Below are 16,599 nucleotides of genomic sequence, written 5' to 3' on the forward strand. Positions count from 1 at the left end.
AACCATGCAGATTATTTATTTTATATTTTTCAGTACACTCAGAGCAGATCTTAAATGTGAATTCCTGAGGTGCAGGTAAGGTGTTACAGCACTCCCTGTGTTCCTAAATTGTCATTATTCCTTTTATGGCCTGTTATATGACATTATATTGTCATTTCCAATGGGGGATGGATAATTAGGGATTGTAATTAAGGATCTTTGTCGTTCTGGGCGGTGTCACCTCTCCCTCAGTTCTTGCAGGATTTGCAGCTTTTGGTTGGAATTTCGCTTTATTCAATTAAACTCCACACTTTGATTGTAATTAATTGCGCTGCCAACGCCTCCATTCCCACCCTGCCGCCTTTTCCCTTTTATTACTGAGCACAGCCAGCCTGGAGGGTCATTAATGCTCCTCATTAACGGCTCATTAACTCTGTCATTAATGAGGGCGCCGTGAGGCGGCGCTGACGTCATCGGTGTGAGACTGAGACCGGAAGTGACGCATGACGTTAGTGCGGTAGTGACCGGAAGTTATTCTGACGCGCGCGGCGGCGGCCGGAAGTGACGCGTAATCCACGCGCGGCTCTCGCAGTCCCCGGCAGCGGTGAGCGGGGCTGGGGGGGCTCTGAGGGGACACCGGGGGCGCTGAGGGGACACCGGGAGGGCTCCACGGGGCTCTCGGGGTTCTGGCGGAACCACAACATGGCGGAACGGCCGCGCTGGCGGCCCGCGGGTGGCAGCGCTCCCTGAGGGCCCCGGGGGGAATCTTTGGCCCCTCCGGGGTTGGCTTCAAACTCGGCCTTGGTCGCCGGTATGCGACAAACCGGGAACGCCTCACGGGAGGGAGACAGCGATGGGTTAGCTCAGGGTTACGTGCTCGGGGAGTTCTGCAAATCCAACCCCGAATTGTCCCATTTTTACTGTTTATATGTTTCAGTGCTCGTTGGCTGTAAGTGGCACAGCTCTCTAGTTAATTATTCTTTCTCTTTTGGTGCTAATTAGTGCCATGCTCAGCCTTTCTCGTTTTTTAGTCGGAATTTCCTTTTCCTCAGTGACAGCTGATTTCAGCCCAGTTGCTGAATTGGCTTCGTTATTTTCTTCCTTATCTCAGGAGTTCTGCCAGATTTCCCATAAATTCTGCATTCCCCAGGCTTTGTTATCTCCTCCCAGGCCTCAGGTCATCATTAAATCTGTGGCACCAAACCTTGGCTATAAACTCTGTTTTCTGTGCCCTGCAGCCCTCCCTGAGTTCTTAACAGAATCTTTTGGGTTTAAAACAAACATTTTTGGTTCACCATAAATCAACTCCAGCACGGCTTTGCTCAAAAAACAAACATTAAGTGTTTGCACTGAAAAAAAAATGTGTGTAAAACAGATTTATTTGTGGGGTTTGTTAATCTCTCCTTCTTTTACAGAGGGTGTTGTTTTAAACTCAAATGGGTGATGAAAAGGATTCTTGGAAAGTGAAAACTTTAGATGAGATTCTCCAGGAGAAGAAGCGAAGGAAGGAGCAAGAGGAGAAGGCAGAGATCAAACGTATGAAAAATGTAAGCTGCCCTTTGGGATTCATTTTCATGGAATTATTTGTTTAATTAATAGAAAACTGCATTTTAATGGGGTGCAGTGCCTGTATCCTGATTTTTCTGGTGATTTTTCTCATGCCCTGTCAGCTGAATTCTTTTCTGTGTGGTCTCTAATTCCAAAGTTTAATAAAAATGTGATGCTTTGTGGAGATTTCATTGGTCTTGCATTATATTCTGTGCTTTGTTATAGCTATTGGTCAGAAAAGAGAAATAAATGAATGTGATCAACTGGGACTTGCAGTTCAGGGAACAACTTTTAAAGATTTTATAAAAGAATGGGTTAAAATCATTGATTTGGAATCACTTTTGTATTGCTGTTTAGTTTTGTACAGCTGTGTACAAAATCATTATTGCAGAAAAAACCACACAATAGTTACTGCAGTCCTCCTCAGTGTTTAATTTTGTCAAATTAATGCACTTCAACTTTAATTGCAAAGTGCTGCTGTCATAAATTAATGGATTTTACAGAGGTGACCAGACCAGGCTGAATTTTTGAGCCAGCAATGGAAGAGTTCAGTAATATTTGATTTTATTTTTTTTTTCATTTGGAGCCATACAAATAAATGGATTTTTCCCCTCAGTCAGATGACAGGGATTCCAAGAGGGATTCTCTTGAAGAGGGGGAGCTGAGAGACCATCGTATGGAAATCACCATCAGGAACTCACCTTACAGGAGGGAAGACTCCATGGAAGACAGGTGAGAATGAGGAAATTAAAAGAGAAAAACTTCCTGAAATTAACCTCTCAACATCCTGAGAAGAGGGTTTAAAAAATCTGAAGGGAAAATCTGAAGTGGAAATCCTTTTTAAAGAGCACTGATTAAGATTTAAGTGTTGTGTTCCAGTTTTGATTTAGGCTTCTTGTGGAAATTCAACCCAAAATGGGAATCTTCTCAAAACAAGGAAACCAGTGGATTTCCTGTCACCTCCCTGAGTTTTTTCCTGCTTTTCAGAGGAGAAGAAGATGATTCCTTGGCTATCAAACCACCCCAGCAGATGTCCAGGAAAGAAAAAACCCATCACAGGAAAGATGAGAAGAGGAAAGAGAAGCGCAGGCACCGCAGCCATTCTGCAGAAGGTGCTTCCTGCCACTCTGGGGAGCTTCTGCTTTCTGGGAGGGGAGTAAATAACAATAACTCAGACTAAAGAGGTGGATAAGGCAGAGGAATTTCAGCTTTTGTTGTTTGGTGCCCTCAGGGGAATGACAGGGGTGTGAACATGGTGGAGAGGACAGAAATCACTTTGGGACAGGGACACTGAGGTCACTTTTACTCCTTGAAACCTGACAAGATTCTCTCTGACATCACTAAGTGAAAGGCCTCTGATCTTTGTACCTGCCAAAGAAAAAAATAAATATTTTGTCAATAACAACCACTTTTTCCTTTAACACAAATGCTCATGCAAGATCTTACAGACTTTGAGCTTTCCAACCCCCCTTTCAGAACAGGATTTTCCTTTTAAGAAAACTCATGGCAATAGTTCCCCATCAGTCACCCTGTGGAAGTTTTATTTTGGTGAACATTTTGAGCAGTAACACTCAGAAGTTGATTTGTGTTTGTTTGTTGAAGGGAAACATGCCAGAGTGAAGGAGAAGGAACGGGAGCACGAGCGGAGGAAGAGGCACCGAGAGGAGCAGGACAAAGCCCGGCGTGAATGGGAGAGACAGAAACGGAGAGAGATGGCAAGGGAGCACTCCAGGAGGGAGAGGTACATCCATCCCTCCCTGCCCTGGGCTTTTGGTGGTGTGAAATGACCAAAAAAACCAAAAATCCACAGTGAAAACATGTCTGTATTCCTGGGAATGTGTTCTTTAATTACTTTTAAGTGCTTTGTTACCATGGATAGTCCAGGTGAATTCAATGTAATAAAAAGATTGGTTGGTCTTAGAGGTTTTTATTTGGGGATTAATTAACTGAACTGGCTTAATTTGTGCCTAAATCCTGATAGGGTGGAGAACTTTGGGTGTTTTAAATCTGTTTTTTAAAGGATGAGCTGAAAAACTCCCCCTGTTTTTTACTGATGCACAACTGGGGGTGTTGATAAGGAAGCTGAGCTTAGTGGTTTGGTGCTGCAAACCAGATTTCCTTCTCTTCATGAGCCAAAAAATTCTTTTCCAGAGATCGTCTGGAGCAACTCGAGAGAGAAAGGGAGAGAAAAATCCGGGAGCAGCAGAAAGAACAACGGGAACAGAAGGAGAGAGAAAGGAGAGCTGAGGAGAGGAGGAAGGAGAGGGAAGCCAGGAGAGAAGGTGACTCTCTCTGCATAAATATTCTTTATTCTCTTATCACTTTCCTATCTGCTGACACAGTGGTGGAATGGAGGGATAAAAAGTTTATTTTACTTAAAGCAGTGCCAGAATTTAAAAAAAAATTAAAGTGGGGAGGCTTTTGATATGGGAGGGAAAAGGAAATACAGGTTTGACATGTGGAGATAAAACAATGTGAGGGTTTTATGTGCCTTAAACAACCTGGCAGGTTGATCTGTCAGAGAGATCTCCTATAAAAACAAGATTTCTGTGTGCACTCAGCACAATCCCAGAGGTTCTGAACTCTTTGGCTGAGTCTAACTCAGTTTGATAGAGGTTGAAACCTCAAAAATCAATGTTTTAAGGGTTTGGGGGAATAAATTACAGAGAGGGAGAGGTCATGTAAGTACTCCAGGCATGGAAAATGCTGTAGTGGGAGTCAGGGGGAAGATCTGGTGCCTGAACAGTTTAAATTCTGCACTTGAACCCTTTGCACAGCGTGTTGGGTATTTGCAATCTCAGCTCAGATCATTTTTGGTTCAAGGATCTCTGTCCCAGCTTTCAGAGCCCATTCCTGTCATCAGGTGAAAAAGATTATTCAAGACTAGCAGAACAAACCATAATTTTTGCTTTCTCTTTCTTGCTCAGCTCATACCAAACAGCTCCTTTTTGTGCTTGGCTTTATGCTGATAGTGCTCAAACTTTTCATTTAATTGGTTTTATTATTCTGAATGTTCTGTCAGCTCCTTCTAAACCTCAGCTGGTTTTATTCTTTTACATATTTTCCACTTCTTTCTCTGGCATTAATGCTTTAGAGCAGGGTGTTCACTGTGTAACATACAGGGCAGCTTGCTTCTGTTTTTAAGTGTGGCAGCAGCTTTCTCTAAGCAGTACAAATCCATATTTTATTTGAGATCAATCCAATATAATATAATTCATTCTCCCAGATTTAAGTAGGTTCCTCTCCCACTCTTCCCTATTAACCCTGTTAAAAAACAAAACAAACTGCAAACCATTCAAACCAGGTGGCTGTGGCAGCCAGGACAACTCTAATTAGGCAGATGTAACAATTTCTTGTGGTTTTGTTTTCCCTAGTTTCTGCACACCATAGAACAGTGAGGGAAGAATATGGAGACAAAGTAAAAATGAGACCCTGGAGTCGCAGCCCTTTGCGCCAGCAGAGAGACAAGCTTGAGCAAGGAGAGAGCAGGAAACCAGGTAGCATCTGCCACTCTACACTGTCTTGGGGACCAGCAGCAGCTGGGCTGGGCTAGTGATCCATTTTTAGCCTCTCAGTTCAACTATTGTCCAGCTCAGCCCCAGTGGTGGAACTGGAATCTTCGCAATTTTCCGTGCTGGTTTTGCAGGAGTTGCACAAATGGAATGGATTTAGGGGTAGGAGTAGCAATTGGAAAAGTTTCTAAATGAGTTTCCCCCCTTCAGTGGTGAAAGAAGCAGCTGACTGAATTTTTAAAAACCCTTACAGGTTAAAAAGGGATTGGTTACTTCAGCTGGATTTGGGGTTAGGAGCTAAACCACCTTAAAAAGTGACCTCAGAGGGATCAGTGTGAGCATCACTGATTCTGTCATCTGAAATTCTTCCAGCACAGTCCTGCTTAGATGGTGAATTTTGTTTTCCAAGCCAGCAAATGGTCCCACCTGAAGGTTCTGGGGGTAGAGAACTTGTACATGAGATGGAAATGCCTTTGTTTGAAGGAGGAGAGCTCTGTGCCTGCCTTGCTGAGGTGTGAACAGAAGGCACTCAGAGCAGGCTGGAATCAGCTGGAATTCCAGCTGGGGACAGGCAGCAAGTCTGGGAAACTCCTGCCCAATCAACCACCAGGGATTTTTCATGGAGCAGTAACCAGTGTGCAGGGACCCTGCCTGGTGATTCTTATCACCATGGTCCTTTTTTCCTGTTTAAATTAATCTTAGAAGACCTTAGAAACACATCATGTTCAAAAATAAAATCAATATTCCATATTTTTGGCTGTTGATCCTGCACCACTGCGATTCAGAAAAGCTGTTTGTCATTGAGCAGAGTGTGAAATTATTATTTCTTTTTTAGTGCTCTGAATTTGCAATACTGAATGTTCAGCACTGATTTAATGCCAGCAGAAAGTGAAGCAGAATTCAGAGGCTTGGCAATGATACTCAATTAGCATTGTGGTTTTAATTTTTATGGTTTCAGCAGTAAAAGAAGAGAAACCAGAAGAGAGGGATCCTCTGTCAGACTTGCAAGACATCAGTGACAGTGAGAGAAAAACCAGCTCAGCAGAGTCTTCCTCAGGTGATTAAATGCAATTTAGGAGCTGTAATTAATTGTACAGATGTAATTAATGTATTAATTTCTCTGCTGAGCAAACACTGTTAGTGTTAAATTCCTGATTATTCCTGGACAGAATCTGGATCAGGCTCTGAAGAGGAGGAGGAAGAGTCCAGCAGTGAAGGCTCTGAGGAAGAGGGAGAGGAAGAGGAGGAGGAGGAGGAGACAGGAAGCAATTCTGAGGAAGTGTCTGAGCAATCAGCAGGTGAGGATGGCACCAAGCAGGGCCTGCAGGGGTGTGGGATTTTCTTTTTTTTATCCTGTGTTGTTTTATTTGAACATTTTCCTTTTCTCTTAGTCTCATAGTGAGACCTCCCAGATCAAGATAACTAAAAAGAAAAAAACCCAAGTACAAGCCCTATTCTATCCTTTTGTGTAGAGGTAATACCAATTCTTATCTAAGAACCAGATCAGAAACCTGAAAACCACTTTGTCAGAATTTCAGGTGGTTCTGTAACACATCAAATACACAATTTGCATTTTGGGGGGTGGTGAAATCCAAATGCCTTGGTCATTTTGAGTTATTTTCTGTTTTCAATTCAGTAAAGAAGTCTGTGTGCAGCTGTTCTTGGCATTAATTAATAAGGAAAAGACACAAGAGCAGGCTCTGATGGCTGGGTGTTTTTCTTTAAAATCAATTCCAATTAATAAGCAAATATTCATAATTAATTTAGCTGCCCACATCCCAATTCCCAGAGAATTGCTCAGAGTTGTGGAAGCATTTGCTGTCCAGGTGAAACAGAAGCCTGGTGAGATAGGAGAGGATTTCAGCAGGGATTTACCTCCCAGGGAACTGCAGAAATGTGGAGTTTCTCCAATCCAACTTGGTTCTGTTTTGCAGAGGAGGTGAGCGAGGAGGAAATGAGTGAAGAGGAGGAGCGGGAGAATGGAAACCACATCCCAGTTGGTACAATGCAAATACTGCCTGTTTGAAAGAAGTGCTTGGCTGGGTGTTTGCAGCTAAATCAATCTATTTCTGCAAAGATTTAAAAGATTGAAATGCTGTTCTTATGTTAAATTCAGAAATTCCTTGGAATGTGCTCCAAGCTTTGATTGAAATTCTGTTCTCATGTCAAACTCAGGAATTCCTTGGAATGTGCTCCAAGCTTTATGTTCAGAGGAAATCAGTCTAACAAGCTGATGTTTCCTTCTCTTCCATTTTGTGTTCTTTTGTCCTGTCCTCTCAAAGCTTTGCAATCAGAGTGAGACATCCTGGCTCAGTTTTCTCTTTCATTCTGATGTAAAGGTTGATTTTTCTGACCTGCTGCATTAACACTGGAAATTTTAGGTGAATTCTTGAAAGCATCACCTCTGCCAAGAGGAGAAATTTGGCTTTTCCATGATCCTCCCCATGCAGTGCTCACCTTTATTTGCCTAAAGCTGAGTTGAATGACTCCACACAGCTCCTCTTTCCACGACTGATTCTGACTTTTAAAGTTCCAGAGTCGAGGTTTGACCGGGATTCTGCAGGGAGTGAGGTGGAGGAGGAGGAGGTGGGGGAGGGATCCCCTCACTCCAATGCCATGACAGAAGGGGAATACATTCCTGATTCTCCAGCTTCCTCCCCCATTGAGCTGAAACAGGAGCTTCCCAAGTATCTTCCTGCACTGCAGGTAGGGGATCACCCTCTCAAATGTAGATAAGAATGTAATTACATCACTGATATCTTGGTATTGCTGTCTGAAAATAAATCCTTGTGAGAGAAAAGTTCTGTCACAAGTTGGTCATTCTTTATTCAAAGTGTGGAAATACTAATAAAAATCAGATTTTTACTAATTAATTGTAAAGGTAACTGTGAAATTGCTGCACCTTTGTGGCAGATATTTCAGATTATTCTGTGTAAAAGTGAATGGAATAATTTAATCTGAAACACAGGTTGTGTCCAGGATTCCTTTAGAAACCCTGAAAAATAAACCTCAAAGATACCTTTCTCATATGATTTACAGCTGAATTCTTCTGCTAAACTTGAGCTGTGAAGCTGCTGAAGTTTTTAAAACCTTTCCCCAGCTGCTGGAGGAGTAAATGTTGTGCTGTGTTTTTTCAGGGATGTCGCAGCGTGGAGGAATTCCAGTGTTTGAACAGGATTGAAGAAGGAACCTATGGTGTGGTGTACAGGGCAAAGGACAAAAAAACTGGTGGGTGTCAATGCCCTCCACTTCCTTCAGGCTATTTAGGGCTGCACTTGTGTGCAAATCATCATTCTGCATGAACAAAATCTATTTAAAATATTTCTTTATCAGCAAGCTGCTCATTTTTGAGGCAGAACAGCACAGTTAATTAAATATTTAATCAGCCAGAGAACACTGGGGAACCTGGAAATGTGGATTTATTAACTGTGTGATGGGAAATGTGCTTCCTTTGCAGATGAAATTGTGGCTCTGAAGAGACTGAAGATGGAAAAGGAGAAGGAAGGTTTTCCCATTACTTCCCTGAGAGAAATAAATACAATTCTGAAAGCACAGCACCTGAATATTGTCACTGTCAGAGTAAGGCTGCAATCTTTGGTGTCTGAAGTACTTTAGTTCTTGAAATACTCTTGGCTTTTAAATATAAAAATATCAGCAAGGCTGGCAGATCTTGTTTCTGTGAGTTGTGTGCTGCTCATGAGGCTGTGTGGACATCTCTGTCTCCATAATTTGATGTTTTACAAAAATGAGCTGGGTTTTTAATGGAAAAAAAAAAAATTCTAAAGATTTGACCAATGGCAGCCTCCATCCTCTTGCCAGTACATTTCTAAAATTGATTTTGGATGCTTTTTAAACACCATGTGCAGGTTTCACTCATCTGCTTCTGTGTTGCAGGAGATTGTTGTGGGCAGCAACATGGATAAAATCTACATTGTGATGAACTATGTGGAGCACGACCTGAAGAGCCTGATGGAAACAATGAAACAGCCTTTCCTGCCAGGTACTCCTCTCAGTGCCCTGAAATGCTCAGAGCTGGAGAAGTGGCCAGCACAGATGGCCCAAATGGCCCTGCTGGCAGCAGGGAGCAGTGCCATGTGTTGCTTTGGAATGTCCTGTGTTCCTTGGGACTGAATTTTTCTGTTTGTTCTGTAAAACCTGACACAAATTAAAGTGTTGGCTGATCCTCGTGGTGATAAATCCAGTTTGTGTGGTTGGGGTGGAGCTGTCAGAGGGGAAACTGGGGGATTTCCCCTGTGCTGGACTGGAAAAGAACACTGGGCTTTAATTTTGGTCACTTTTTATAAGAGGCAATAATTTCTGAGGATAATTTGGATGAATTCCAGCTACCCAAATGAATTTTCCTGTTCTGTGACACACTGTGCTTTTAACTTGGCACTTCTTTCTGCCCCCTTCCCTGTTCTCCAAACAAACAAAGCACAAATTGAAGGTAGATTTATTATCTTCAATGCATTTGGGGTTTTTTTTTATCATTCCAGGGGAAGTGAAGACTTTGATGATTCAGTTACTGCGAGGGGTCAAACACCTCCACGACAACTGGATCCTGCACCGAGACTTGAAAACTTCCAACCTGCTGCTCAGTCATTCAGGCATTTTAAAAGTAAGAATTAAGAAAAAAATTTGAGAAAATCAGGACAAATTCTGTGCTGCAGAATTAATTCCAGCTGTGCCCCAAGTCTGTGCATTCACTGATGGTGAATGGACAGTGCTGGAAATGTTGTTTATTTTCTTTTCAGGTTGGAGATTTTGGGCTAGCCAGGGAATATGGATCTCCCCTGAAGCCCTACACCCCTGTGGTTGTGACCCTGTGGTACAGAGCTCCAGAACTGTTGCTTGGAGCAAAGGTGAGTTCCTTCTTGTTCCCCTGCTGCCTGACTGTGTTTTATAAATCATCATCACAGTGTGAGCATGCTTGGGGCTTTATATAGGGGAAAATCCTGAATATTCAGTGTTCAACCTCCTAATGACATCTGAAACTTTTCCACACAGAGGGTGGATGGGTGACAGGTGGATTTTTGGTTTTTGGAATGCTGATGTGGTCAGTGCTGATGGACTTCTCATGGATTGTGGCAAAATGTCACCATAGCTGGAATTTAAATGTCTTTTTAAATGAGTCTAAAATCTGTGAGATCTGAGAGCAGAACAAGGTGCTGGCACTGTTCTAGAATGTTCCCTGCTGATGAGTGAAATGTGGGTGAAATCAGCAGGGTGCTGCAGTGGCAAGGAGAGGAAATACTGGTTGTGTACATTGGTATTGCTCATAATTCACAGTAATTAAAACTTTGAAATAAATACAGGTGAGACCTGGCCCTTGGCTGTGGGACTGGTTGTGTGTTCTGCTAAAAAGCCCCAAATAAACCCCCCAAAAAAACCCAAATAAGCCCCACAATGCCCCTCCAAACAACTCAGTGAAAACATCTTCCTGATTTTTATTTCATTTTATTTGATTTGCCTTCTTTGCAGGAATATTCCACAGCCATAGACATGTGGTCAGTGGGGTGCATTTTTGGGGAGCTGCTGACACAGAAGCCACTGTTCCCAGGGAAGTCAGAAATCGACCAGATTAACAAAGTTTTTAAGGTAATTTTTGTAATGTTTTGGGATTTCTGACTGGTTTTAGAAACAGGAAGATTGGAGCAGTGCTTTGCTCTTTAACAGAGATTCATAAAAAGTTATTTAATCTGCTTTGCAACACTTTGAGTAGGCTGAGACCATGATTTGTTGTGTCTGTTTTCTCTGGATATAAATAAATAAAGGATTTCTCTTTGAGTTTATTAAAGAGATATTTTAATTTGCAGGATCTGGGTACTCCCAGTGAAAAGATCTGGCCTGGTTACAACGAGCTGCCAGCAGTGAAGAAAATGACTTTCACAGAATATCCCTACAACAACCTGCGCAAGAGATTCGGGGCTCTGCTCTCCGACCAGGGCTTTGACCTGATGAACAAGTGGGTGCCAAATTCCAGGGGATCCCTGGGAATATGTGGGCAGGAAGACAATTTTCTATCTTGTGAAATTATAAAATCAAGGCCAGGCTGTGCAGTTACTTGGTGTGGTGATAGAATGTCTAAAATCGCTCTTGAAGTAGCAAAAAATTATATCCAATACCAGTAATAGAATTAATCCAAATTGCTAGAATTATGCTCAATACCAGTAATAGAATTAAAGCAAATTAATAGATTTATACCCAATACTCATTAGTGGAATGATACCAAATTAACAGTTATACCCATTACCTAGTCATAGAATTAAACCCAATACCCAATTAATAGAATTCTATCTATACCCTTAGAATTGTACCCAGCTAATAGAATTATACCCAGTACTCAATAATAAAATGATAGCAAAGTAATAGAATTATACCCAATAATAAAATGATAGCAAAATAATAGAATTATACCCAGTACTCAGTAATAAAATGATAGCAAAATAATAAAATAAAAGAATTATACCCAATAATAAAATGATAGTAAACTAATAGAACTATACCCAGTACTCAGTAATAAAATGATAGTAAAGTATAGAATTATACCCAATACCCAATAATAAAATGACAGCAAAGTAATAGAATTATACCCAATACCCAATTATAAAATTATATCAAATTAATAGAATTATACCCAATACCCAGTAATAAAATAATATCAAATTAATAGAATTATACCCAATTATAAAATTATACCAAATTAATAGAATTATACCCAATACCCAATAATAAAATTACACCAAATTAATAGAATTGTACCGAGTTCTATGAACAGAATTAAAGCCAATGAACAGAATTATCCCCAATACCTACTCCTGGACTCACACCCAACTGACAGAATTACACCAGATTAACAGAATTACCCCAACACCAGTAATGAAATCATCCCCAGTACCCAGTGCCAGAATTGAGTTAAGCATCACAAACCCCTCACCCCCACTGACACTTTGGGGAGCTCACATTTCCCTTTTCCCCTCTGGCAGTTTCCTGACCTATTACCCCGCGCGCCGCATCACGGCCGAGGATGGGCTGAAGCACGAGTACTTCAGAGAGACCCCCCTGCCCATCGACCCCTCCATGTTCCCCACCTGGCCAGCCAAGAGTGAGCAGCAGCGAGTCAAGAGGGGCACCAGCCCCAGGCCCCCCGAGGGAGGGCTGGGCTACAGCCAGCTGGTGAGTGAGGGGTGGGCTACAGCCTGTCCTGGGATGGGCTACAGCCAGCTGGGGAGTGTGGGGAGGGGAGAGTCTGGGATGGGCTACAGCCAGCTGGGGAGTGTGGGATGGGGCTACAGCCTGTCCTGGGATGGGATGGGGTGGGCTACAGCCTGTCCTGGGCTGGACTGCAGCCAGCTGGTGAGTGTGGGGTGGGGAGAGTCTGTCCTGGGATGGGATGGGCTACAGCCAGCTGGTGAGTGAGGGGAGGGGAGGGGAGAGTCTGGGATGGGCTACAGCCTGTTCTGGGCTGGGCTACAGCCAGCTGGGGAGTGTGGGGCTACAACCAGCTGGTGAGTGAGGGCTGGGGAGAGTCTGGGATGGGCTGGGATGGGCTACAGGCAGCTGGTGAGTGTGGGGAGGGGAGAGCCTGTTCTAGGATGGGATGGGATGGGCTACAGCCAGCTGGTGAGTGTGGGATGAGGCTACAACCTGTCCTGGGATGGGCTACAGGCAGCTGGGGAGTGTGGGGTGGGGAGAGCCTGGGATGGGATGGGATGGGGTGGGGTATAGCCTGTCCTGGGCTGGGCTACAGGCAGCTGGTGAGTGTGGGATGGGGAGAGCATGTCCTGGAATGGGCTACAGGCAGCTGGTGAGTGTGGGGCTACAGCCTGTCTTGGGATGGGCTACAGGCATCTGGGGAATGTGGGGTGGGGAGAGCCTGGGATGGGCTACAGCTTGTCCTGGGATGGCATGGGATGGGATACAGCCTGTCCTGGGATGGGCTACAGCCAGCTGGTGAGTGTGGGGTGGGAAGAACCTGTCCTGGGCTACAGCTTGTCCTGGGATGGACTACAGCCAGCTGGGGAGTGTGGGATGGGCTACAGGCAGCTGGGGAGTGTGGGGAGGGGAGAGTCTGTCCTGTCCTGGGATGGGCTACAGCCTGCCCTGGGATAGGATGGGCTACAGTCTGTCCTGGGGCTGGGCTTTGCTTGGGAACCTGAGATTGATTCACCTGGACTGCCAGGGAAAGTGCAGCTTCCCTTCCCAAAGGCAGTGCTGGTGAGTGTGGGGCAGCAGAGCCTGCCCTGGGGCTGGGCTTTGCTTGGGATGCTCAGAATCACCTTGAGTGGCAGGGAAGGTCCAGCTTTCCTTCCCAAAGCCCAGGGAAGGTCCAGCTTTCCTTCCCAAATCCCAGGGAAGGTCCAGCTTTCCTTTTCAAAGCCCTGCAAAGTCCAGCTCCCCTTCCCAAACAGCAGCTCCAGTCACTGCTCTGCTCCCACAATCACCAGGTAACAGAAATGTTTTGTTTATCCCAGTGCAGAATCAGAATTTTAAGAATTTTCATTGTTTTACACCTTCAGCTAAGCTGTTAAATTTGGGTTTGAAATAAATCCAGAGCCTGATAAATGACACAGATCTTGGGGATAGAAGCAGATTCTTTTTCCAGTCTTGGAGAATTCCTGAAAGGCCAGGCTGCTCTTCTCCCTGTTCTGTTCTGTCTATTCATGGGAATTGAGCTGGCCCCATAAGTGTGGCATGTTGGGGTCCTCATTCTAGAAAATTCTGGTTGCCAGTTCCATGTCTCAGTGTGGCTGAAATGGCACTGCACTCTTTTGTGCCCAATTTGCAGTTTAAATAATATAAAATATTTATTTAGCCTTGATTTTTCAGGGTGCAGACACTGCCCTGGAGGATGAACACTGTGTGTTGGGTTAATGCTCAATAAGTGAAGTTTACATTTATTTATACTTAATTTTTTTATCTTTCTTATTGCAGGCTAAAGTGGGTACAGAAACTGGGAACACTCAAACTGCTTTTAGCAATGGCAAATTTTGAAATAACAATATTAAAAATTGTGAATAACCCAGCATCAACCTTGACTGTGATGCCACTAAATCAAACATTTGTTTCTCATGTTGATGAGATAATTTGATTATTTTTGTTGTTTAGATTTTTGGAGAGGTTTTCACAGAGTTTTTTTGATTTTCACAGGGTGATGATGATCTGAAGGACACAGGTTTCCATCTGACCACCACAAACCAAGGAGCATCTGCTGCAGGACCTGGCTTCAGCCTCAAGTTTTGAACTGAACATGAAAAAAGAGGGGGAAAAAACCCCACAAAGCAAAAAAAAAAAAAAAGCACCATTCATGTGAGTGGATTTGAGTGCCCCACTTCTGTTTTCCTCTCAGGGGCACCAGATGTTTTTCCCTGTGAAAAAAAAAAAACTCCAAGATGATCACAGATTCCAAGGCTCTTGTTTTATAAATCACTGTGGAGTTTCACTGCTGCATTCCATTAGAGGACTGGAGTTACCTGAAAACCCCAGGATCATCACAAACTGTGACAAAGGACAACTTGAAATAACAGTCCTGGAACAGTTTCTGGTTTGTTTTTAGGGTTTTTGTTTTGTTTTGTTTTGTTTTTGAATTTGTTTTGGTTTTTGTTTTTTTTTTTTTTTCCTTGTAAATTTGTAGAATTAAAATACATTTTCAATTGTTTAATAGTGTGAAGGATTTCATTGCTTCACATGCAGCAAAGTGGGATGTTGGTGACAGTAAAGAGAGTTTATTTTTTATTTTAAGTAAGTAAATTGTTTGTGTGTGAATATATTTGGGGCAAAAAGAAAAATGACAATTCTGAACTTTGTGTCCTGTTACCTTGGAGAGAGCTGGGCTGGGTTTGATACTCCCTGACCAGAGATTTTTGTTCTGTAAATGTATTTACACTGGTGCAAAACAAATTACTCTATTGTTTTATAAATCAAAAAGATTTAATATGGAGACTTGAAACTTTATTTTCTGTGAAACTTTGTTTTGTTTTGGGTTGTTTTTTTTTTTTTTTTTTTAATGCATGCCCTTTTTCCATCCAGAGAAGAACTCAGCTTTAGTGGTTGTGCAAGGCCACATTCCAGTCCTTTCTGGGGAAAGAGGAGAGGAGGAATCATGTTGGAATCTCATCCTCTGGAGCCCCTGATTTGTGAAGCTGTCACTTTGTTCTGGGAACAGGGAGATCTGGAAAACACCACATTTTCTTGCAACCACAGCTGGGCACCAGGCCAGTAAGGGATTAACTCAAATCCTAAACATTTGATCAGTTTGAGTCCATTCTGGAGTGTTTTCCTGGGGCTGGAATGTGGATGTGCTGCAGTTGTGGTGAGTTGGGAAAGCAGTCTGCTTGTTTTCCTGTTGAGAAAGACAAAAATCCCTGTTCCCCTCAGCCCTGGAGGAGATTTCAGAAGCTTCCCCAGGAATCCATGAAAAGCAGGAGGGCAGGGAAGCTCTGAAGGGTTAAACCATGACAGGACATGGAATTGTTCAATCCCAGCTTTGCCAGCCACTCCTGAGCTCTTTTCCAGCTGCATGTGGCACTTTCACCTCATCCTGGGTGCCTGAGGGAGGAAATCACCTCATGTCCCACAGGAATCAGCTCAGAACCCTTAAAAACCAAACTCTGAGCAGCTCAGACCCCTCAAGGACCAAACTTGGCAGCTCAGACCCCTCAAAAACCAAACTCTGAGCAGCTCAGATCCCTTAAAAACCAAGATCTGAGCAACTCAGACCTCTCAAAAAACAAACTCAGACCCCTCAAGGACCAAATTTGGCAGCTCAGACCCCTCAAAAAACCAAATTCAGACCCCTCAAGGACCAAATTTGGCAGCTCAGACCCCTCAAGGACCAAACTCTGAGCAGCTCAGACCCCTCAAAAAACAAGCTCAGACCCCTCAAAGACCAAAATGAGCAGCTCAGACCCCTCAGGGACCAAACTCTGAGCAGCTCAGACCCCTCAAAAACCAAACTCTGAACAGCTCAGATCCCTCAAAAAACAAACTCAGGCCCCTCAAAGACCAAACTTGGCAGCTCAGACCCCTCAAAAACCCAACTCAGACCCCTCAAGGACCAAACTGAGCAGCTCAGACTTCTCAAAAAACAAACTCAGATCTCTCAAGGACCAAAATGAGCAGCTCAGACCCCTCAAGGACCAAACTTGGCAGCTCAGACCTCTCAAGGACAAACTCAGCAGCTCAGACCCCTCAAGGATCAAACTCTGAGCAGCTCAGACCTCTCAAGAAAAAGAAATTCAGACCCCTCAAAGACCAAACTGGGCAGCTCAGACCCCTCAACAACCCAACTCAGACCCCTCAAGGACCAAACTGAGCAGCTCAGACTTCTCAAAAAACAAACTCAGATCTCTCAAGGACCAAAATGAGCAGCTCAGACCTCTCAAGGACAAACTCTGAGCAGCTCAGACCCCTCAAGAACCAAAATGAGCAGCTCAGACCCCTCAAGGACAAACTCTGAGCAGCTCAGACCCCTCAAGAATCAAAATTAACAGCTCAGACCCCTCAAGAACCAAACTCAGTAGCTCAGACCTCTCAAGGACAAGCTCTGAGCCATAAATGC

The 16,599-nt window shown here is 43.6% G+C and overlaps 1 protein-coding gene across 7 annotated transcripts; it reads left to right on the forward strand.

Annotated features, from left to right (window-relative positions):
* Positions 1-503: 503 nt before the first annotated feature.
* Positions 504-15,225, forward strand: LOC117006909 (cyclin-dependent kinase 11B). Of its 7 annotated transcripts, XR_004420039.1 has the most exons (21): positions 504-583; positions 1,395-1,526; positions 2,144-2,259; positions 2,515-2,639; positions 3,130-3,268; positions 3,679-3,809; positions 4,902-5,024; positions 5,998-6,096; positions 6,209-6,337; positions 6,974-7,039; positions 7,570-7,745; positions 8,177-8,267; positions 8,497-8,618; positions 8,934-9,039; positions 9,536-9,657; positions 9,794-9,901; positions 10,521-10,637; positions 10,856-11,004; positions 12,026-12,215; positions 14,190-14,583; positions 15,069-15,225. XR_004420039.1 is itself a non-coding variant. In XM_033079659.2 (20 exons), exons 2-20 carry the CDS (start codon positions 1,416-1,418, stop codon positions 14,280-14,282), a joined length of 2,313 nt encoding a protein of 770 aa, XP_032935550.1. In that variant the 5' UTR covers positions 504-583; positions 1,395-1,415; the 3' UTR covers positions 14,283-14,993. The 7 variants fall into 7 exon arrangements, 6 of the variants coding, with proteins under 6 accessions (XP_032935550.1, XP_032935553.1, XP_032935552.1 ...); XM_033079659.2 differs by lacking the exon at positions 15,069-15,225 and having other exon boundaries at positions 14,190-14,993; XM_033079662.2 differs by lacking the exon at positions 15,069-15,225 and having other exon boundaries at positions 7,576-7,745; positions 14,190-14,993.
* The last annotated feature ends 1,374 nt before the right edge of the window (positions 15,226-16,599 follow it).

Source organism: Catharus ustulatus, chromosome 24, assembly GCF_009819885.2.
Source record: "Catharus ustulatus isolate bCatUst1 chromosome 24, bCatUst1.pri.v2, whole genome shotgun sequence".
Lineage (NCBI taxonomy): Eukaryota > Metazoa > Chordata > Aves > Passeriformes > Turdidae > Catharus > Catharus ustulatus.

Excerpts from the sequence above, each read along its gene's own strand:
- LOC117006909 (XM_033079659.2), top strand. The coding sequence starts at position 1,416 with ATGGGTGATGAAAAGGATTCTTGGAAAGTGAAAACTTTAGATGAGATT. Across the intron at positions 3,810-4,901 it reads GAGGGAAGCCAGGAGAGAAG|TTTCTGCACACCATAGAACA; the intron begins GTGACTCTCTCT and ends TGTTTTCCCTAG. Across the intron at positions 9,902-10,520 it reads AACTGTTGCTTGGAGCAAAG|GAATATTCCACAGCCATAGA; the intron begins GTGAGTTCCTTC and ends CCTTCTTTGCAG.